Source organism: Mesoplodon densirostris, chromosome 17, assembly GCF_025265405.1.
Source record: "Mesoplodon densirostris isolate mMesDen1 chromosome 17, mMesDen1 primary haplotype, whole genome shotgun sequence".
Taxonomy (NCBI): domain Eukaryota; kingdom Metazoa; phylum Chordata; class Mammalia; order Artiodactyla; family Ziphiidae; genus Mesoplodon; species Mesoplodon densirostris.
This window is the reverse complement of record NC_082677.1, coordinates 76,875,755-76,897,920: the sequence shown is the minus strand read 5'-3', so window position 1 is coordinate 76,897,920 and position 22,166 is coordinate 76,875,755. Positions and strand designations below refer to the sequence as shown.

At 45.3% G+C, this 22,166-nt stretch overlaps 1 protein-coding gene across 2 annotated transcripts in view; it reads left to right on the top strand.

Annotated features, from left to right (window-relative positions):
- The window catches only part of TUBGCP3 (tubulin gamma complex component 3), a 61,307-nt gene that overhangs the window by 2,329 nt on the left and 36,812 nt on the right, over positions 1-22,166 (top strand). For both annotated transcript variants that reach the window (XM_060079600.1, XM_060079599.1), the window contains exons 2-11: positions 5,440-5,547; positions 8,930-8,997; positions 12,105-12,182; positions 13,424-13,629; positions 15,477-15,649; positions 16,425-16,543; positions 17,175-17,300; positions 19,039-19,107; positions 19,474-19,606; positions 21,429-21,595. In XM_060079600.1, the coding sequence (XP_059935583.1) occupies positions 5,440-5,547; positions 8,930-8,997; positions 12,105-12,182; positions 13,424-13,629; positions 15,477-15,649; positions 16,425-16,543; positions 17,175-17,300; positions 19,039-19,107; positions 19,474-19,606; positions 21,429-21,595 (1,247 nt within the window). The remainder of the gene's footprint in view (positions 1-5,439; positions 5,548-8,929; positions 8,998-12,104; positions 12,183-13,423; positions 13,630-15,476; positions 15,650-16,424; positions 16,544-17,174; positions 17,301-19,038; positions 19,108-19,473; positions 19,607-21,428; positions 21,596-22,166) is intronic.

Sequence of the window (22,166 nt, the reverse complement as noted above, 5' to 3'; positions counted from 1 at the left end):
TCTCAAATTTTTTTTTAACATTTGAGGCTCCTTTTTTTTTTTTTTGCGGTATGCGGGCCTCTCACTGCTGTGGCCTCCCCCGTCGCGGAGCACAGGCTCCGGACGCGCAGGCTCCGGACGCGCAGGCTCAGCGGCCATGGCTCACGGGCCCAGCCGCTCCGCGGCATATGGGATCCTCCCAGACCGGGGCACGAACCCGCATCCCCTGCATCGGCAGGCGGACTCTCAACCACTTGCGCCACCAGGGAGGCCCTGAGGCTCCTTTTGATTGACTTAGTTTCACCCATTCCAGGAGGTTGAAAAACTTTTCAGAAAGTTCTGCACCGTCCTCTCTCTCCATGTAGAATTGTGTCTAAATTAAGAGTAAATTGGCTCCTGTACACCTTAAACTTATACAGTGATGTATATCAGTTATATCTCAATAAAACTGGAAGGAAAAAAAAGTAAATAAGCTGTTTGTGAGATCCTGAGGGGTCCTCTCAGAGTAAAATATATCATAAAATCCACTAAAACGATGCTCTCTTTATTCTGTTCTGGACGGCTAGGATTGCCAAACAGTTGTATTCATAATTCCAAATTATGCTACTACTTACTGAAGAATATATGTCTTCAATAGCTTGCCTTGTTCTGTTTTAATTTATTCTTCCTTAGTGAACAAAGGAGCAATGTTATTGCTGCCTTTACAGTGTTTGAGATTTTTAAAAAATTTCTTTTCATTGGTGGGTATTTTATCTGTTAACTTAGTAGAACATTTGATTAACTACATTTTCTAGTGACCTTACAAACAATTGGCCTTATGCTTTTATAATATATTGCTTTTTTAATACTGTGAAATTGAGGCATAATAGACACTTGTTACTTTTAATGTGAATTTCATATGAATCAGTTTTTCATAAAGTTTTTTTTTTTAATTTGTAGTTAGCTTCAAGGGACCTTCAGAAGCAAAGCACCTAGCTATAATGATGCTTGACACTTTTATAAAGTTAGTGTAACCATTATTTCCCACCTTTTCCAGCTTATAACACTTGTGAATTTATTTGAAACACACAGTGCCCGTCAGTGAGAGGAGAATTCTCTCTCCACAGCCTTGAGCCTCTCCTGGAGAACATTTTACTTATTATTATATCTTTGGATAGTCATTATTTCTGTCTTTGGAAACAGTGTACTTGATGTTACAGTGTTTCAGCTCTGCCAGAGGCAACATTCCTTTTCATACTTTGTAATCCTCTTTCTAACTAGCGATTAAGAAGAAATACAGGAGTTTTTGTTAGGTAAGTGTTTTAGCACAAACGCTTAGGTAGGACTACAGTAGCCCACATACTGAGGTCAGACGATGGCCCTGACTGGGAACGGCCATGTGAGGGCAGCGTGAGCCATGGTGCAGGCAGGGAAAGGATGTCATCTTGGTGGTTTGTGGACCACAAGTGGTGTTGCTGTGGGTTTTATGATTTTTTAAAATTGTGAAGCGTTCTTGATGAAGTTCCAAACAAAGTGTAGTCTTTATCTTGAGAAAATCAATGTGTATTAAATATACATCAAAACATATTATGTGGGGGAAAAAACTTATTATGTGTATGCTAAAATGTACACTAAATGTTTATTAATGTGTATATTGAAATTTTAAAAGTTTAGGCTTCATTTGAAAATTGTACTTAATGGGTTTATCATAGCTATTTTAAAATAAATTCGTATTTTAAAATGATCATGGTTTATGTTTCTAATACAGTAAATATAGATTGATATAACCCACATAAATAAAAAACTTTTAGGGGTCCTCAATCTTAAAAGTGTAAAAGGGGCTTGAGACCAAAAAGTTTGAGAACCACAAACTAGAGCAATGATTTTTATTTTGTTTTTGTTCAGAGCATTGCTTTTCAACTAGCGCTGTGATCAGAGTCATCTGTGATCTCACGAGAACCTGATAACACTGGCTGCTTTGGGGAGAGGAGCTGGTGGCCAGACAGCAGTGGAGGGGGAAGACTTTTTACTGTGTGGAGTGTTACGTCTTTTCATTTTGAATTCTCTAAATGTGGCACTTATTCACAACTAATATTGTGGGCCCCATCTCCAGAGATACTGGTCCTGGCGGTGTCTGTGGGAGCTTGGCGTCTGGAACACAGTCATTCCGACCTGTGTCTGGGGTGGGGATTGCTGGTTCAGGTTTCTGACCTGTTGGCCTGTCCTTTACGAAAGCAGCGTCACGTGTACACAAGCCCACAGGTAGAGGAGGCGCAGGAAGGCAGAATCTTACCACTTGGACAGTTTGTCCTCCATCACTTTCTGAATCTCTGGGAAGCACACGCCTGTAGAGTTTTTGTAATTCCTGGGGACTCGCTTATTTTTGTGCACCGTGAAGTTCAGTGGTTGTCTTTCACCTGAACGTGTGGATAATAACCCTTTCAGGATGCAGAGGGGCCGTCTTCCATCTGAAACCTCTCGGGCCCACACCTGCGTGCTCTCTGGGCCTTCGCGTGTCGGATTGAGATCCTGTGGTCCCACGGTGTCGGCAGGCCCTGGCTTTGCACCTCCTCCCAGTTCTCCCACCCTGCAGCCAGAGGGTCATTTCTAGAGAACAGTTTAATCAGATCCGTTGAAGGCTGGTTTTGTTCCCTGTCTGTAACCTACAGGATGAAGACCCCATTATCTTGCTTAAAGTTAAAAACTAAGGGTGCTGTGTTGAGTTGTAGTTTTGATGGCTGTGCTAGACAAAAGGTACATTTAAATGACGTTTTCAGGTTAATAATAATAAAGATAGCTAACGTTTGTTGAGTCCTTGCTGTGTGCCAGACGCTCTGCTCGCCCTCTGAGAGGTTGCGGTGGTTCCTAGTGGCCTCGTTTCATAGCCGAGGCCCCTGAGACCTGGAGAGGTGACGAAGCCGGCTTGCTGTCCTCCGGCTGCGGCTGGCAGGGCCACGCCAGGAACCCAGGCCTCTGATCCCGGACGGAGCCTCTTGCCTTGTCTGAGGAGAGGCGGGAAAGCCGCAGCCCTGCCTGTGGGGTGGCCTCTCGCCTGCGTGGTTGGAAGTGTGTGTGTGTCAGGGCACTGCAGCGGCTCTCTGGCGCTCGTCAGACAGCATGTCCTTGAAGTCACTGATGCCATTGCTTCTCAAAGAAACGTCGTCAGAGGCTTGGCGGGGGGTGTGCCGCCCCTTCCCCGCTCCTGATAACCGCCCACCCATGGCACATACCCAGAGCAGATTGGAGGCGACAGTGCTCTGGTACTTTGTGGTCCAAAATTTGAATACTCCTATTTTTAGTCTTGGGTTAAGCCAGACCATCACAGAGCTACCGTGTGGGCCTCCTTGTCTGGGACTCTTGATGGAGTGAGTTTGGCTTCGATGATTTGGATTTTAGAATCCAGTGTCATTGGCCTCCTTTGAGGAACAGTGTCCCGAGTAGCCCTGTGCATCCCACTACGGTGTCCTTTCCACCTGGTTCTCTGGCTTTTCACCTGGCAGCTCCTCCCGGTCTTAAAGGTCACTTCCTCAGAGGGGCCTTGCTTAGCCAGCCTGTTTCACGAAGTCTTCCCTGTTATTTGCCATCGTAATGTCCTGCTTATTTCCTAGTAGCTCTTGTCACAGTCTGATTACCTTGTGTATTATTTGCCTCATTTTTTTGTATTCTCACAAAGGCTGCCTTGTTAGCCACTATTTCTTGTCTGTTCTATTCTTAGGGCCTGTACTGTTTGGCATGTAGTAGGTGCTTTGGAATTATTCATTGAATCACTGATTGAGTTTACTTATACTTTAAAAATTGAATGATGTTTTGGGAGTGTTACAGGAGAAATTCGTAGTTGACATTGTTTCATATTTTGCACTGTAATCTTTGATGATGGTCGTTATTCAGTGATACTCATTGATATCATATTGATGATAGTCATTATTAAAGAAAGAACAACTGCCTCTGCTGATTTCTTTCATAGTCTGGATTCTATGCATCTACCTTTGAAGCACAGGATAGGTAGATTTGGTTTAAGAAATAGCTGATGGGTTTTTCAAATACTTTATCATCAACAAGAAAGATAGACTGGAAATTTGGCTGGCAGGCAGATAGGGAAACTGCAGTGTGGCTGCAGAGGTGGGAGGGATGTGGTAGACGTACAGAGGTGTGGAGGTGTGAAGACAAGGAAGAGGAGAGTGTGTCTGGTACTGAGGAGGTTTGAATTTGGGGTGGGAGAAAATTCCAAACTTTATGAAACTTTTAGAGTGGGGATTTTTCTGGGATGTCCTTGAGTTTGTTGTTAATGAACTGTTGTTTGTAGAACGCAGGGTCGTGGTAATCTAAAAATAATTTTTAACTAAACTAGTTATGCAAGCACTCCTTTTAAATAAGTGATGTTCAGTGACACGTAATATTTATGAAATTAATGTATACTTGGTGTAGAAAATTTTTTAAGTGTGGGAAAACATGAGGAAGAAGATCTCCCCTCTAATCCTGTGACTCCACAGAAACAGTTTGAGTTACTTCTGTTTGCTCCTTTCCCCCATGTATACACTCACCTTCTGTGTTGTGGTGCAGTGGTGTTTAAGGAAGACTGCGCACGTGCGTGTGTGTGTGTGTACGTGTGCTGGAGGTGGGAAGGCGGTCTGAGGAGCTGGGGGTGTGTGTGTGTCAGGGTTCTCAGCTGGACATGAGTGAGGCGTCCTCAAGGAAGGGCAGGACCGCAGGGCATGGCTGGTGTGTCGTGAGCTGGGCCCGGAGACGTGGCAGGTGGCAAGGGGCCCAGTGTTGTAGGCCTTCCTCAGGATCAGCCTGACTGCGTGTGGGTAATTTACTCCAGGGGCAAAAGGAGGAGTAGGTCACCAGCTACTCAGGAGCCTTGTTGAGATGGGCTAGTGGCTGTGGAGTGATCATAGTGGGACACACTTTTAGAAGTCGAGTCAGCAGGGTTTACTGATCTGCCTTGTTCTCTTTGCTCTTGTAGGTTTATGCCTTAGAAAAAAAAAGATCCCCTTTTCTCAGTTGAGTGGGGTTTTTGAAGGGCGTGGAGGCACATGTCTGTGTTTAAGCCATCCTCTTTACCTGGAAGTGCACACATGGTTCATAAGCTATTGCCCGTTTTGGTTGCTCGTGGCCACTCGTGGTGTGTGTGTGCACGTGAGCCCTGGCGCTCCTTGAAGGCTCTGCTGAGCAGGTGCCGTGGTTTGGGCTGGCGCTCTTCCTGCTCCTTTTTAATGTGTATCAGTCCAGTCTGCTTTCTGTCCTATAGGAGTTTTCAGGCTTTCTGTTGCTGTCTCCCTCACTTGGTCTGTAAAACCGTCATTCTGCTCATTTAGTCGTTCATTCTGCCTCTTTGTGGCTCTTCCGTGCTCTCAGTTAAGCCCTGGGGAAGGTGGACGGTAGATGCACGTGCCCAGTGCACTGTGTTGAACTGGAAGCTTCAGGGGATCACAACGTAACGTGATGGTGATAACTTGCATCCTTTTATCTACCTTTCAGCCGATGTGGCCCAGCAGTTCCAGTATGCCGTGCGAGTTATTGGCAGCAACTTTGCCCCAACTGTTGAAAGAGACGAATTTCTAGTAGCTGAAAAAATCAAGAAAGAACGTATGTATTTTTCTTAAGTGTTATCATGTGTTGCATTCTTAAACTTGTCAAAGCTTAAGTTTATACACACACACACACACACACACACACACACACACACACGGATATATATACTTGTGTATCTCTTTATATATGTATGTATTTCTTTGTATGTGTATGTATATATGTAGCTCCCAAGCACATCTTAATTATAGGTACTATTACAAATATATAAAAATATATATTAAAAATAAGGACAAGAACATAGTGGAAGGGGGTTGTTTTAAATACTATTGTAACAACATAATCTGGGTTAAGAATGTGAGGAAGATAAAAGGACTTCATGTAACTTGCTGCTTATCTTGTGATTTGCAGTATTTAATCTTATGCACCCTTTGACCAGATAACAGAGGGTATTATCTTGGCAGTTAAAACAACTCAGTGAGTTAACTTGCAGTACTTTAGAGCTTACAGTTGAATGTTTTAATTCTGAGATGGTCCTGAAAGCTTTCATACACAGTGTTTGTCACCTTAGAGGAGGAAGCTTTCCACGTATTAGCCCCCGGTTAGGAATGGTTGTCCGACTGTGCGTCCCAGCAGCATCTGAGGGAGGGGCTCTGAGCACCAGGACCCACTTGTGAGAGCTGCCCCTGTCCCGGTCAGAGGGTGGTTCTTCTCCAGGGGCTGGGTCCCCTTTCCTCACAGTTCTCCAGACTCAAGAGCCTGGCCCCAGCCACCTAAGCAGCAGCCTGGCACCTAAGAAAGCAGGTGCGTTCTCCCTGCGGGCCCGGCTCCTAAGCCGCCCAGGTGAAACGGGCTATCACAAGTGGTAATGCCACCTTCTCGGAGGTAGTTCTCATGGCACCGTTTCCTACCTCAGCTGTTGCATTATTAACCGTTTGGCCAGGGCTCTGGGTGAATGTCCTGTTTCTGAGCTGGGTACCTGAGCTGGGTGGTGCGGCAGCTGGGGGTAGGGTTGAGACCCTGGCGTGGGAGTGGCTGGGTCTGGGGGAGGCTCGGTGAGCAGCGCAGGACTGGGATGATTCAGATCTTGAGGTTACCTGGCATGTAGCTACTGTGTAAGGTGGGGGGTGGACTGTTCATCATACTGTGGAGACTTATTTCCTTTCTTGTCTGTAAAAGTGAACCTGAGAACATTGTACTCGCTTCTTGGTCCCTGATGATGGTTACATTTTAGATTATTAGTGAGAACCCCAACTACTAGACACCGTATGTAACAGACCAAGCCCTTTATGAGTGTACAGACCCAGGCCCACTGGTGAGAGCACTACACATGCTTGGAGTAGCTGAAGATGGTTTGTCCTCAGATCTACAGGACTGGCAGCCACATTGTTGAGTGGGTCCTGAAGGATCCTTGTTTAAGAAGAAAACTGTAACCGTGTGCAGTTTATTGTTCTGTGTAGTCTCTGTACCTTTGAAATGAGGCTTGCTGTGTAGACGCAGTGCGTCTCTTCTGCCCGTTATCACCTGGTGTCCGCGGCTGCTCCTGGGCCCCCAGCCCGCGTCCCCAGCCCTGACGTGGCCCAGCTGTGGTTGAGGTGTCGGTGATGGTGCGTGGAGTGGTCACCAGTGGTCTATCATCTTTCATTCATTCTTAGACATAGTTTTTACATTTTAATATTTTTGAAATTTGGTAATTGTTCTTGGTATATTAGATTAGTTGAGTTATGGTAGTTCTGCCCTCTGGAATAGCACAGAAATGTTAACTTGCCATTTTATGTGGCTGGCTTCAGATATAAAATGCTAGTATGTTTTATATTGACACAAATTGCAAAACTCATCGTGTGTGACAAAATTTCATACCTATTGGTTTCTTCATTTTTCACATTGGTAAGTGAGGTACATTGTAACTCAAGGCTTGTTTTCCTTTATTTAGCAGTGTATTAGATAAAACATCATTTTTGGGGTGAATATTCTTTTTTTTTTTTTTCCCACGGTACGCAGGGCTCCCACTGCCGTGGCCTCCCCCATTGCGGAGCACAGGCTCCGGACGCGCAGGCCCAGCGGCCATGGCTCACGGGCCCAGCCGCTCCGCGGCATGTGGGATCTTCCCAGACCGGGGCACGAACCCGCGTCCCCTGCATGGGCAGGCGGACTCTCAACCACTGCGCCACCAGGGCAGCCCCTGGGGTGAATATTCTGTGTTCATTTTTATTAGTATCATTTACTATATTTTATTGTCCTGTGACTTTTATATCTGAGTTAGCATTAGTCCCATTCTGTAGAAACAACATGTAAAAGTAAATTATATTGAATTTTTAACTGCATTCATTTTGTTGAATGCATTTTGTAATAATGCATTTTAAAGAGAGCTTCACCGTTCTGCACAGGAAGACTTGGAGGTACAGCTTTGATTAGGATGAAGCGGCCTCTGGTATGTCCATACGAGACTTGCTGGTCCATACAATCAGTACATGATACGGGGACCCTTTCCTAGGTGATGAATATGGAAAGGTGTTGGCTGTCAAGTCAGTCATTGTCTTTCTAGAGAAGAATTTGAACATTTAAACTAAGTGAGCCTGGCTGATGAGATTTTAAGAAAGCAGTCCTGCTACACTGGGGTAAACAGACGCAGAGATTCCTTGGGGAATAGTGAGGCTGTAGCGCTTTTCTCTCGGCTGTAACGGGACTCCTTGGAGAGGCACCTGTGCACAGGTGGTCGTGCAGCGTGGTGGGTGCGGGTGAGCGTCTCCTCCCAGGCCCACGTCCTCCTTCACAGAGCCGAGTGGCGAGTGAGCTGCTCATTGGTTCCCTTGGCTTCTAGAGAATGTGCTGTGGCCGTGAGCCCTGGGGACACGCAGGCATGGAACGAATTCCTGGGTGAAGATTAGCCCCTTAGCTGTTTCGATTTCGATTTTGAAACAGTAACTGACTATTACATCTTACACCAAAGCAAGATGAAGCACTGCATATATATTAACAAAAATGCTTAGAAGGTATGGTTTTTAAGTCACACTGTCATGAATGGAGCACTTCTTTGTTATTGCCTTTTGCAGTTAGGATCCCAAAGATGTTTTCACTTCCCGTCCCTCCCTCCAGGTGGCCTCTTTATTAACTAGCTAAACTTGTGGTACTTTGTCTCACTGGGCCGTTTGTTACTATTTATAGATAGGATCTTAAAAAATCCCATCATTTCTGTTACTTTAGCTAATTTTCACATAAACTCTGATTCCAGCCTAATTTTGTCCATATTTTACAAATCTCAGATCCAGTGACCTGATGAAATTTATGGAGCTGAAGTGACGTTGCCTGGTTATTTTGATTCTTAAGCTCAAGATTCGTTGCAGACGTCAGAGTTATCCATTACTGTGAATGGTGAAATAGTATCATAAGAATAAACTTTGGTGTGTGTCATTAACATGCTCATTTTCTGACTTTCCAGTTACCCGACAGAGAAGAGAAACAGATGCTGCATTATTTTCAGAACTCCACAGGAAACTTCACTCACAGGTATCACACACGTGTCTGAAAGCTGCTCTGCCATTGGCGAGGCAGTTAGTGTGGCTGGGGGCACGTGGTACCTTCTCTGTGTTGGGTAGTGGCTTTCAACTCTAGATAGTGTTTGCTTTTCAAAGACGTTTGGTGTTAGAAGTAGGTTCTAGCTGGGTTGAATGTGAAATTGCTTATAAAGATGAATGAAGCTACAGTGAGAAAGTGATCAGACTTCCTGGGCAGTGAGCATGTCACTGAAGCCTTAGTTACGTCCCTGGGAGGAAGCACATCAGCAGAAGCTTTGACGTGTCTACACACGACAGCAGAGGCTTAGCTGGTTGGTGCATCTCATTGGTCATCAGGTGCAATTCCTGCTGTTACTGTGAATAAATTACAGGAAATTACTGTCACAGTAAATAAATAAAAAATTGATTTGAACATTTTGTGCTTGGATGTTGATACTTGCACATGAGTGGTTTTTCTTACCTGTTATTTTTATAAAAGACTCTGCTGGCCTTTATACCAGTAAACTAACTGAATCCTAGGGGGAGATTTTTGTGATTCAGACCATAAAGGACGCTAGACAGCTAGGTAGGTGTCTCCCTTCTCTTACAGAGAAGAAAGTGAAATCCTGAGAAGTTTACTGCTTTGCTCAACAAATACTGGGTTAGCCTCACGATGGTGAAATCACGGAGCAGTGCCTGATGCTGCCAGTAGTAGAACTCGTGGTTCTTTCAAGTCTTCCTCTTTGTTTATCTGTGGTACCCCTAAAAAGAAGCCTAACCTTATTTGCTGACCATTTGATTCCTTAATTCAACTGGATTTACTTGGATTCACTGCTTTAAGTATGTTTTTCCATCTTTGATGATATTTATGAAATTAAGAAACGACCTTGCAAGAGATATGATTTAAAAAAACCCTTTCAATATGAATATAATCTAACATTAAATTATAAAATCCAAAAAAAAAATGAGGAAACTTTTTTTGTACAGTCGTTTCCAGGCAGATAGTTTCAAACTGCTGGATTATTTGGTTTTCTTAATCTTTCTCTATTTTTAAAAACAACTTCACTTGTGCATTGAAAATTACCAAGATCTGCTTATCAGATGTCACATTCCTGAGATGCTCATTAGCCTTCCTGAGATCCCCAAAGGGAGATTTCATCAGTAAGAGCTGTTATGTCTGTTAACACTGGCCGTTAGGTGAAAACATATTTAAGGCGTTTCTAGTTTAAATGGCTGTTTTCCACAGTTCAGTTTGGAACACCAGATGCTTATTCCTAAAGCGGCGATGTTTCACAGAGTAGCCGGCTTCCTAGGGCTGGAGGCTGAGCCTGATGGAAGATGGTAGCGAGCGGCCGGAGCCATCCCTTCTTGTTGCTGAAACGTCTGCTTCTTTGGAACCACAGCTGTGGTCGGTGTTTTATGCTCCCTCCCGCCCGACAGGGCCTTCCGGCAGTGTGCCCGTGGGCACCCGGGCGGGTCCGAGGAGCCCTTTGCCGTTTGCCATTGTGTCCTTAGACCCCAGGCGGGAGTCAGGGAGCAGAGGTGTGGGCAGCGTGTCCTGGGCTAGAAGCTGGACCCTGGCTGGCGGGGCAGAGCTGAAGACGAGGAGGGGCTGCGGGCGGGGGAGGAAGGCGGGGCTGTGCGAGAGGACCCGGGGCCTCGGGAGGGGTGGGCTGGGGTACGCGCCGGTGGAGATAACTGCACGTGCAACGCTTGTTCCGATGCTCCTCTAGAGCTTACGGGGCCCTGATACGTGCTTCCACATTTAAAATTCAGTGTGTGCACAGTGTTGAACGTCTTATGTCTGAATTGAGGTCCTTTCAGTTTCAAAGTCTAAGACAACAGGGTCTGAAGTAGTTTAGAATCATCTGAAACGTGTGCTGCTGGAGTTGTTGATTCTGGTGGTCCCACCAGCTCTGTTCTCTCCTCCTTTCTGCTGCTTCGGGCTCCGGGGGGCTGACGGGTGTGGATCGCAGCCCCTAGGCTCCCTTGCTTCTGGTTGGCTTCCCCTGGAACAGGCGGAGTAGGAAAGAGTGAGCCCCTCCTGCCGCGCTGAAGGGACACACGTCTCTGTTTCTGAGAGACGCACGTCTCCTCGGGGGGTCCTTTCGAGAGCCTGGACCACTGAGCGATCCTCCTGTGTCGGGAAGGGCACTTCATGATACCAAAGTGTATTTGCCCGAACGTCTGCTTACCACTGGGCTGAGGCCTCGGCCAGGGCTGGCCTCTTTCTTCCTTGCTGTTGTCCCAGCTGGGGAGTTTGCTGTTTCTGAAAAATTCTGTGTGAATCAATTAAATACCTGGAATGAGCTTATTCTTTAAAGAAACTTTCTAGGAATATTTTATACATATAATGAAGAACTTGTGCAACGTGAGTAGCTGTCCCATAATTTGTTTTGTAAATAAAGTATTTATAGTTTCTAGCCTATGCATAGGAAAGGTAGGAATACAGGAATAGAGTGGAATGTGCTGTAGATTTGGGATAAAGCGTATCGAGGGCGGGCTGCTTGCTGTTAACGGTTGTGAATCGGGGGGGAGTGATACATGCTTGGAAATTAATGAAACCGTTATGATTACCTTACATAGAAACCTAGGGGTAGTTATCCTGGCATCTAAGTGCTTCAGAACCTTGAGTTTCCCAAGAATGCATGATGCCGAGACCTACGTCTTATACTTTGGAATTATTTTCTTTTTTCCTAATACTCTTTTTTTATGGCTTAAATTGGACTTAAGGCAGGGAAAGCATTCACACATTTTGTGATGGCATTATTCTTATAATCACTGTGTTTGGGAAGTTGGTTATTATAAGAATTATTTCAGGGAGGAAATACCATTAGACAGGAATAGGGTAATTGAAAACATGTTCGCGTTGGGACTTTGGAGTTAGGTTTCAGGGGGTTAAAGGTTCCAAGGGTCTTGACCTCTTGAGAACGTTCTCTTGCCTTCTTCTCATGGATAGCACTATGGTAGTGCCTGAAAAATCGACAAATTTAGGTTTGATGTTACCAGGTGAATTTTAAAATGCTTTTCTATTTTGGAAATAAGGGTAATTTAGGAGAGAGGAAGATGAAATTGGGAACTAGTACCAAGTTGTTCTTTTAATGTTTTCTTTCTAAACAGGGAGTTCTGAAAAATAAATGGTCAATTCTCTACCTCTTGCTAAGCCTTAGTGAAGATCCACGCAAGCAGCCTAACAAGGTGAGAGGCTCTGTTTTCACAGCTCGATGCCTTTTTAAAGCACAGTGTCTTTTGCTGGAACAGTTACACCAAATTTTGATAGGAATTAGTGTCCATACTTAAGAAAATAGTAGGAGAAAAGGAAAAAAATTTGTATAGTTTTCTGGGCAGTCATGAGGGTCAAGAGATTTCTTTTTCTTTCTTTCTTTTTTTGTTTTTGTTTTGTTTTTAAGGGCATTTTTAGTCAGTATGCTGTGTTTCCTTAAGATGTTTTTGAGAATCATGTTATTACTTCAAATATAACAATGTCTGGTTAAATAGAGCATAAACTATCAGTTTTCAGATTTTCTGTAAAGTTATTAATATTAGCACAGCTTCATTATTCTTTGGGTTAGAAGACCTTTTAAGGTTTTCTTGGGTTTTCAGATATCATGATGAACATTAATTACTCTTATACCATGAAAAGCTTGTTGTCAGTGGGTTCAGTTTTTGACCCGTGTGGTGTCCGAAAGAGCCATTGGGCTGCCGCCCGGAGCCCCAGAGAGTCTGGTGTAATAAGATGCTCGACCACAGAAATTTGAGTGTTTAGAGAGTTGAAGAGTGTGGGTGAAAGAGTCATATTTACCTTTAAAGCCTTAGTCTGAGTAATGAGCATTCTTTCATTACATAATAATGCCAGACTTTTAAAAATATTTGAGTAATTACTTGAGTTTCAGTTTGCTTGGTTTCTGAGTAAAGTGTTTAGTTATCAGACCATGTGGGAGTTTTGAGATTCAGAAAACTTGCCAGAACTTTATCAGTTCAGGCATATTTCAAAACTATAATTGATTTATTGTTTAATAAATACAGGCACATCTCGTTTTATTGTGCTTCGCAGATACTGCATTTTTTACAAGTTGAAGGTGTGTGGCAACTTTACATTGTCAGACGGTGGTTAGCATTTTTAAGCAATAAGGTATTTTTAAATTAAGGTGTGTATATTGCTTTTTAGACATAATGCTGTTGCATACTCAATAGACTACGGTATAGTGTACACATAACTTTTATATGCACTGGGAAGCCAGAAAATTCATGTGACTTGCTTTGTTTCACTACTCATTTTATTGCGGTGGTCTGGAACTGAACCCACAATATTTCTGAGGTCTGCCTGCACAAAATCCAGTTACAGAAATAGAACCAAAGTCTGAATGTAAATTATCTTTGCTGGTGTGGGAAAGCATTTTGTAATTTCATACCCATATTCGTGACACCTTTATTTTCAGGTTTCTAGCTACGCCACGTTGTTTGCTCAAGCGCTACCCCGAGATGCTCACTCCACGCCCTACTACTACGCCAGGCCTCAGACCCTGCCCCTGAACTACCAGGACCGCAGCGCCCAGCCGGCCCAGAGCTCTGGCAGCCTGGGGAGCAGCGGCATCAGCAGCATCAGCGTGTGCGCCCTCGGCGGCCCGACCCCGACGCCTCAGGGGTAACCCAGCTCGCGCGGGAGGCCTCACACTGTAGGAGCCGGGGGATGCTCGGCCTTTAGTCAGGCATTTCGTCTTCACCGAAACTGTCTCCAGAGCCTCGTATGTGCCAGGGATGTTCTAGGCGCTGGGTCTGAGGTGCTTCATCTAGGAGGTTCCCTTCCAAGCACTCCCTCTGTTTCAGACCGGAGCTCTTCCCACGTTTAGTCCTAGCTGCCTGTGAAGGGTTGGGCCACTCCCGCCTGTTACGGCGCAGGCCCATCAGCAGGGGCCCTGCTCACGCGGCGGCGTGCAGGGCCTTCTCTGGCCCTGACTGAGCGCGTGCAGGGCCTTCTCTGGCCGTGCCTGAGCGACGGGCTCTTGCTGGGCTCTCGCACTTCTCTCAGTGCACGTTGTCCCCTTCACGGGTGTGCTGTTCTCCTCAGTTATTTAAAACGTCAGGAACGTAAGATAAAGCTGTCTCATCCTCAGGTGCTGAGGTCTGCAGACTGAGGAGTGTGGCACCTTACGGTGCTTTCATCAACGTGCTGGCGCATCCGGTTACGCGCAGAGCTCATGGCTGAGAATAAAGCAAGTGCCAGTGCCGGAATGGCCTTGGGACTTGCTCTCCTGTGTTGTTTTTCCATACACATTCCTAGAAACCACTTTAAAGCAGACTATGCTTTAAAATATCAAAAAGTGGATATTTTTCCAGGAGAACAAGTGACCAAGGATTTACCATCAAATGATGTTTTCCATATGAGCGTAATACAGTTATAAGTCATTGTGAGACTTAATCAAATTTCGTTAAAGTTATTAGAAGATAGAATGTGTGTACCACACATGTGGAATAAATGGGGTCTAGTATTTTAGAAAGACAGCACAATACATCCCAAAATTTAATCTTAAACTCATATTCTGGCTAAAAGAATAAACAGATGTTCTTATTTTCACCTTTAAAATAACTATTTGAAATAATTAGTGTCATGATATAAAAAAAGCTGTATAGAGAACTTTGAACTGAAGTGGTCTTTTAGAATTTTTTCTTAAATTTAGGACTATTCAAAAACATAGTTTTAATTTAGTGTTGTTGATGACTTTTCCCCCCGTCAAAAATAGGAAAAAGTCAGGGCCATTTCAGGTTTTTCTTTCCTCTCTTACTTGACCAGTTAAAACCAGAGCTCACCACTGGAAGCAGTAGTGCCACTGAGGTCCTCGTTTCTGTATTTCGCGGTCCCAGGAAGCGCTAGTTTTGTTGTGGTTGTCAAAACATGTCATTGGAAATCAGCTGTCAGCGTCCTACATCTTCAGGGAGCAGCTTTTGCACGTTCTCCAAATTATTAGGAGCTGTCTTGACCTTGGATGTGCCTTTGCCTTATATTTTATGTTTGTGCATTTTTAAAACTAATTGCAGATTACGATATTTCTTTTCGTATCAAGTGCTGTGAAGACGGAGGGACAGGGAGGACAGGGAAGGGGGGCAGTGTTTCGGGTTTTTTAACTCAGCAAATGTTGACTGGATGAAAGGTGATAACTTTCAGGGTAAAACCAGTCGTGAATCTCCAAGTGGTTTTAGCTGTGTGGTGTGTGTTATGTATTTGTAAAGAAAAGTCCAGTAGCTTGTGACTTGTGTGTTGAGAAGTCTGGGGGGTGGCCGGAAGAGCCCGAGAGCCACCGCGGGAGCCCAGGAGGCCTTGGGCGTCCTCGCTGGGACACGGGGGCGCGGTGGTGGTGTGGCCGCTCGGGCGTCTCAGGTCCTCGGGATTAAGTCACTCAGTGTAGCACCTCAAGCAGCGTGTCTGCGGCTGTCTCAGCGTCCTCCGTGAATCGCCGGGCATTTGAAGACACAGACGGTCCCTTCCTCTTTCAGACAGTCTCACCCAGCTCCGGGCGTGGGAGATTGTCTTCGACAGCAGCTGGGCTCACGTCTTGCGTGGACTTTAAGTGCAAACCAGCCTTCTTTACAAACCACTACCTCGAAAGGTGTCCCCAGCGCTGTTTCTCGCAACGTGACGAGGCCACGGAGAGAAGGGGATGCAGGTGGTGAGTAGGGATGCACCCCTTGTTTTAAACGCCCACAACCTTGGCCTGGTTTCTCGTTCTCGTGACGGGGTTCAGGAGCCTCAGTCCTCCCGGCTGGCCTTGTCACCCTGTCACCCTGACCGTGCCTCCCCAGAGCCGCCCACTCCTCAGGTCCTTGCCGAGTGCTTTCCTGGGTCTGCTCTCCCTTCCCCAGTGACGATGGGCCCGGTTTGCTGCAATCTGATGTTTATAGACCATTATCGCCACAACTGAATGCAGCCCTGGAGTGGGAGCCTGACCCCGCTGGGCTCTGACTGTGTCTCCTCCCACTGAGACCTTGGATCTGTGGGCTTTGCCTCTCGTCGTGACATTGGGTGATACCTAAATTCTGAGTTAGCTTTTGTTCCAAGGTTTGTGGAAGTCATAAATCCCTTTCTGCTGTGTTAACTCCTTTCGTCATGGTGATGGAGATGGCACCAGGTTTGCGTGCTTGCTGTGTAGCCAGTTTTCTAAACATCGTATGAGATAATTATCCATCCTTTTGTGGCTGATGTGTGCTGCTCCTTGATCATATATTAAACTCCCACGTATTGCTTTGTCTTTTTAAAAGACTTTTGGAAGAGAAATTGTATGATATCCGTAGCCTTTTCAGAAAATCCTTTTTTCATATCACTTCGTATTCTTTCTCATCTTAAACTCATCTGTCTAGTTTCTACACTTTGTCCTGGTTGCAGGTGTATGACCTGAAGCGCGTTGTGTTGTGCGGTTTACCCACCTTGCAAACACCGTGTTACAGGTGCTGTGGACGTTGCCGAGGCAGCCCTAGTCAGAGACATTCTGTACGTCCTCCAGGGCATAGACGGCAGGAGCGTCCGGGCGAGCAACGCTGACGACTGCTACAAAGTGGACGGAAAGGTACGGTCACTGAAACCCGGTCCGAAGCGTTCAGAAGTCAAGACACATGGCACCAGGGCCAGGCAGGCACGGTTGGTTCGTGGGTCACGGGGGCTGCTGTGCAGATTCCGGAGTCCTGGTCAGCCTGCACCGTGGAACCCGGGTTTGCTCCCTGGGTTGATCCTCAGCGCGTTGCCTCCCTTTCCTCCTGTGGCGGTGGTGCCCGAGTTACCTGACGGCCAGGTATCCTGGCATCTTTGCTTCTGTCTTCCAGAACCGGCCTTTCCCACAGTCCTTCTTGTTGACCCTCTGTCCTTCTGTGACTCTTAGCCGAGTCAGGAGGCCACTGACGTCACAGGCTGTCCCAGCCATAGCCACGCCGGCACCCCGGCCAGTCACTCCTGGGGCGGTGGGACCCAAGCCTAACACTTGCTCAGAGGTGTCTTACTTCCCTGCCTGCTCTGTGATGCTTTTTGTTCCCTAGAGTCTCACTGCTTTCACTTTAGTGATGGTGTATTAGTTATCTTTACGTTTCTTATGTTGAAGCCTAAGAATTATAAAAGTACAAATGGTTAAAAAAATAATAATAATTAAAATCCTAGTGTTAAAAATTTTTTTTTTATTTTAAACTCTGGATATATTTACTTTTTAGGCAAACCTAAATAAATCTTTGAGGGATACGACAGTCAGACTTGCTGAGTTGGGATGGTTACATAATAAAATCAGAAAATACACTGACCAGAGGAGCCTAGACCGTTCGTTTGGACTTGTAGGCCAGGTATGTTCTTTGTTACGGAGACACGTGGGGTTTTGGGGTGACATTCACCTCGGGAAATGCTTAATCTCTTTAGAATCTTATAAGAAAGTCATTCTGAAGAGGGTTCTTTTTACATAAAGAAGGTTTGAAAATGGACTGTGTCAGTCACGGTCAACTCAAGAAAAGAGAAAACATAGTGGATAGTGACAAAGATAATCAAATATAGCGATTTTTAAAAATGTTTAATGAATACTTAGGAACACTGACCATGTATGAGTCACTTTACATATTTTAGTGTGTTTTCCCTTTGACTTGATCCAATTAAAAAAAATTTTGTTAAATTGAAGGATAGTTGATTTACAGTGTTGTGTTTCAGGTGTATATCAGAGTGATTTGGTTATATGTATATATGTATATATGTGTGTATTTTTATTACCTTCCATTGTAGTTACAAATATTGAATATCGTTGCCTGTGCTATACAGCAAAGCCCTGTTTATCTATTTTACTGTAGTAGTGTGCATCTGTTAATCCCATACTCCCAGTTTACCCCTCCCTCCCTTCCCTCCCTTTCTCCTTTGGTAACCATAAGTTTGTTTTCTATGTGAGTCTGTTTCTGTTTTGTAAGTAGGTTCGTTTGTATTATTTTTAGATTCCACATTGAAGTGGTATCATATGGTATTTGTCATTGTCTGACTTACTTGGCTTTGTATGGTAATCTCTAGGTCCATCCATGCTTCTGCAAGTGGCATTATTTCATTCTTTTTTACAGCTGAGTAATATTCCATTGCATATATATGTGTGTGTGTGTGTGTATGTATGTATGTGCACACCCCCGCACACCACATCTTCTTTATCCAGTCACCTGTTGATAGACACTTAATGTTTCTTTTACGTTCTCTAACGTTCTTCACTAGCGATATTTTAAAATTGGCAACTCCATGCCAATTCCTCCCATTTTGGTGAGGGGAGTTGTACCATCCACATTATTAAAAACTGCCTTGTACCTTTTCAATCTTAAATTCTGAAAAGGTATCAGAAGGACCTTCACATACTCCTGTGACTCTGGAATGAACTCTGGACGTAAGCCTAAGGACATGCAGGAGGAGAGCCTGTGACAGAACCTGCAAAGGACAGACAGGTTTCTCAAGGACATAGAGAACATACTCATGGTTACCAAAGGGAAGGTGGTGGGAGGGATAAGTTAGGAGTTTGGAATTAGCAGATACACGGTACTATGTATATATAAAATAGGTAAACAACAAGGACCTACTGTATAGCACAGGGAACTATATTCAGTATCCTGTAATAACCTATAACAGAAAAGAGTCCAAAGAAAAGAATATAGATGTATACATATATATGTATAACCGAATCACTTTGCTGTACACCTGAAACTAACAGAATATTGTAAATCAACTATACTTCAATGAAAAAAATTAGAAGGGACATAATCTGAAAATAAAGCATCAGTGTCTAAAGTAAATGCCCTTTAGCTTATGAAAAATGCACTGTGTTTCTCCCCTTCTCTCCTGCAAAGCTCATGCTGAGGGACAGCCCTTTCTGGATGCTATTAAATGCGTATATTGTTGTGGGTACACCTGCATGGGGACTGTGGACAGAAGCAGAGTTTCATCTCGCGGACACCCGAACTTTGTCTCAAGGCGTCGTCCTGCGAGGTCCCCGTGTGTTGTGTTGTAGTGACCGTAGTGTGCAGTGACCGTGTCCTGCTTTAATTGTGCTCCGTCCTTTCTCCACAGAGCTTTTGTGCTGCGTTGCACCAGGAACTCAAAGAATACTACCGATTACTCTCTGTTTTACATTCCCAGGTAAATACCTTATTTTTAATTTCTTCAGGATTTGAAGTGTTAGGAAATGCCACTATACAGAATTTTTAAGTTTCTTCATACATTACTTTTAAAAGGTGAAAATCTGATAATCCTGTAGGGCAGGATTGGGTATCTGTCAAGTTTCAGTGTGTCCTAGAGCCCGGTCACTGCTCATTTTCAGGGTCCTGTCTGCCACTGAAACAGACCTGCTTTGTAGCTTGAAGGAACTGTCGCTGTCTCAGAGGGACCTTCTGTTTCATTTTTATGAGGATAATCCTCTCCCCGTGTCTACTTCACATGGATTAAGACATGCTTGGCCTGTTTGGTGACCTGTACTTAACACATTCTGTCTTTCCTGTTTTTCAGCTACAGTTAGAAGATGATCAGGGTGTGAATTTGGGACTTGAGAGTAGCTTAACGCTCCGGCGTCTCCTGGTTTGGACCTATGACCCCAAGATAAGACTGAAGACCCTGGCGGCCCTGGTGGACTACTGCCAAGGTCATTTTGCTTTATTTCAAAGCAGGTTTTAGGGAGTGTCACCGAGGTTTACTTTTGTGCCTGCCCTTTTGTATGCTCAATAGCCAGAAGGATGCTGATTAAATACAAATTAATAGACGTGAAATTATAGGGGAGAATAACCAGCTGCCCGCATAGGCCAGTTTATGCTTCAGAGGCTCAGGACTTCCTTGAGGGGAAGGGGGCGGAGTCTAGTTTTCAGAGATTTCACCTTTTCCTGTGGCCCACGGTGTTCCAGCTGCGTATCTCTGTTCCTCTTTTCTTTGTCTTTCAATGAGCGCCCTCTTCTAGCGCTTCACTCCCCCAGGTTCTGGCCCACGTCTGGGCTCAGCAGGGTGGGGCCTCCCCTGGGCTCTCGGCCTGTGTTTCTAGTTGCTTCTCAGCATCTTTCTCACTGTGTGTGCTCCCTTGGCCAGGAAGCCCTTTGTCTCTCCTCATCTGTAACCGTGGGCACAGGGGGTCCCTGCCCCCTTGGGGTGGGAGGGCCAGGTGAGGTGTGGGGGCTGGTGACCACCCTGCCCTCCTGGCTGCGCGTGCGCTGCCCCCCTCCCGTGGGATGGTTCTCAGGGTCACTGATTCCAAGGGCACGGTGTGGGGGGCACCTTCCTCAAAAGAAGAAAGAAGTCGAATACAGTGAGTAAATGCCTCCTTTCTCTCCAGCTACCGGCAGCCCCCCACCTGTCTTCCTGCCGACCCCCATCCGTTTCATGGTCCTGGCGCCTCCAGCTCCTCCCTAGGCCCCCAGGCTTTGCCCTCCCGGGGATGCTGGGGTCCCCGCTCCGGGCCTTCTTCATGCCCTGTCCTCACAACCTGCCGACTGGCTCTGTGTCTGTTGGTGCACACATGCCGAGAGGGATCTTACTAAAGTCAGAGCACATCAGTCCTTTCCTTAAAATCTGTCTGCAATCCGAAGACGCAGACAGAGAGAATGGACGTGAGGACACGGGGAGGGGGAAGGGGAGGCTGGGCCGAAGTGAGAGAGTGGCTTGGACATATATACACTCCCTAATGTCAAATAGATGGCTAGTGGGAAGCAGCCGCATAGCACAGGGAGATCAGCTCCGTGACCACCTAGAGGGAGGAGATATGGGGATGTATGTATATGTATAGCTGATTCACCTTGTTATACAGCAGAAACTAACACACCACTGTAAAGAAATTATACTCCAATAAAGCTGTTAAAAAAAAAAAAAACTTTCTGCAGTCTAATGAACTCCAGAATTACTCACATGGGAAACTCTTCGTGTGCTGATACTACTGGATCTGGTTTTTGCCACTCCCGATATTTTATGCTGAGCTGTGCTCCTGGGACACCAGGCACTGTTAACACAGGGCCATGTTTTCAAACTGTAGGGCCACCAGTTAGTTAATGGGTTATGACATCAGTCTAATAGAGTTGAGACCAGCGTATTATACCAAAAGAGAAAAAGGAAAAAATAGAAAATCTTAAAGTGTAAATATTGTTTGTAAAACTCTTGTTTTCTATATATGCTTATTTGTGTATTGGATTGCGGTATAAAGTGTGAGTCTTGATGTGGGTCTCAGTCAAGAAAAGGTGAAGAATTGTGTTCTCGATCGTATCTCGAGTCACGCTTTCCATAGAGGTCGTGAAGAGTCACGTGAAGCCCAGGTAGAGCCTAGGCCTCTGGGCTCCTGGTCCGTCACGTGTTGACTGCTGCTTCTACGTCCAAACTGTCCTAAGAGAGCAGCCACACTTTATCTCCGTGACTTGGCCGTTTGCATTAGTGTTCAGTTGTTGGTTTCTGCTGTGAGTATCAATGTGGATGTTTTGCTGTGTTCCCAGGAAGGAAGGGAGGTGAGCTGGCTTCAGCTGTCCACGCCTACACCAAGACGGGGGACCCTTCCATGAGGTCCCTGGTGCAGCACATCCTCAGCCTGGTGTCGCACCCCGTCCTGAGCTTCCTTTACCGGTGGATCTACGATGGGGAGCTTGAGGACACGTACCACGAAGTAAGGGACGCGGCCCCTTCTCAGGCGCGGCTTTGAGGAGCATGGGAGCAGTTACTCTCTCTTGACTTGTTTCCAAAAACTATTTCCTCTTCACGGTGATGCCACCACACTTCATGTGTATGCCTGGCCTATTTTGCCAGTTACCTCATTGATCAGAGCCGTATTTGGTTAGTAAGAAATTGTTAACCTCGTTTTGAACAGTGGGAAGCTCAGCAAGGTCGGATTGCTTGTCCCTGTTTATCAGCAAGTTGGCGGCAAAGCTAGGACTAGGTGTCCCCAGTCTTAGTCCGGTTTTTCTGGCAGGGTGGTGTTACATGTTCTGATGCTTTGCACCATTATTGTATGAACTAAACTCATTCTGGTTAACTGTGGTGCTGACAATTTTAATGACACAAGTTATTTGTATATGTGTATATGTATATGTACCTATTGAAATACAGTTAGTTCCGCCAGAATGTAACATATTTGTCCCTAAAAATCCCTGCCATGCAAAATCATACGGTAAAAACCAGACTTCTGACAAAAAGTAGAGTGAGGGGCACCACACTCAAAACCCTTGTCATTATGTTAC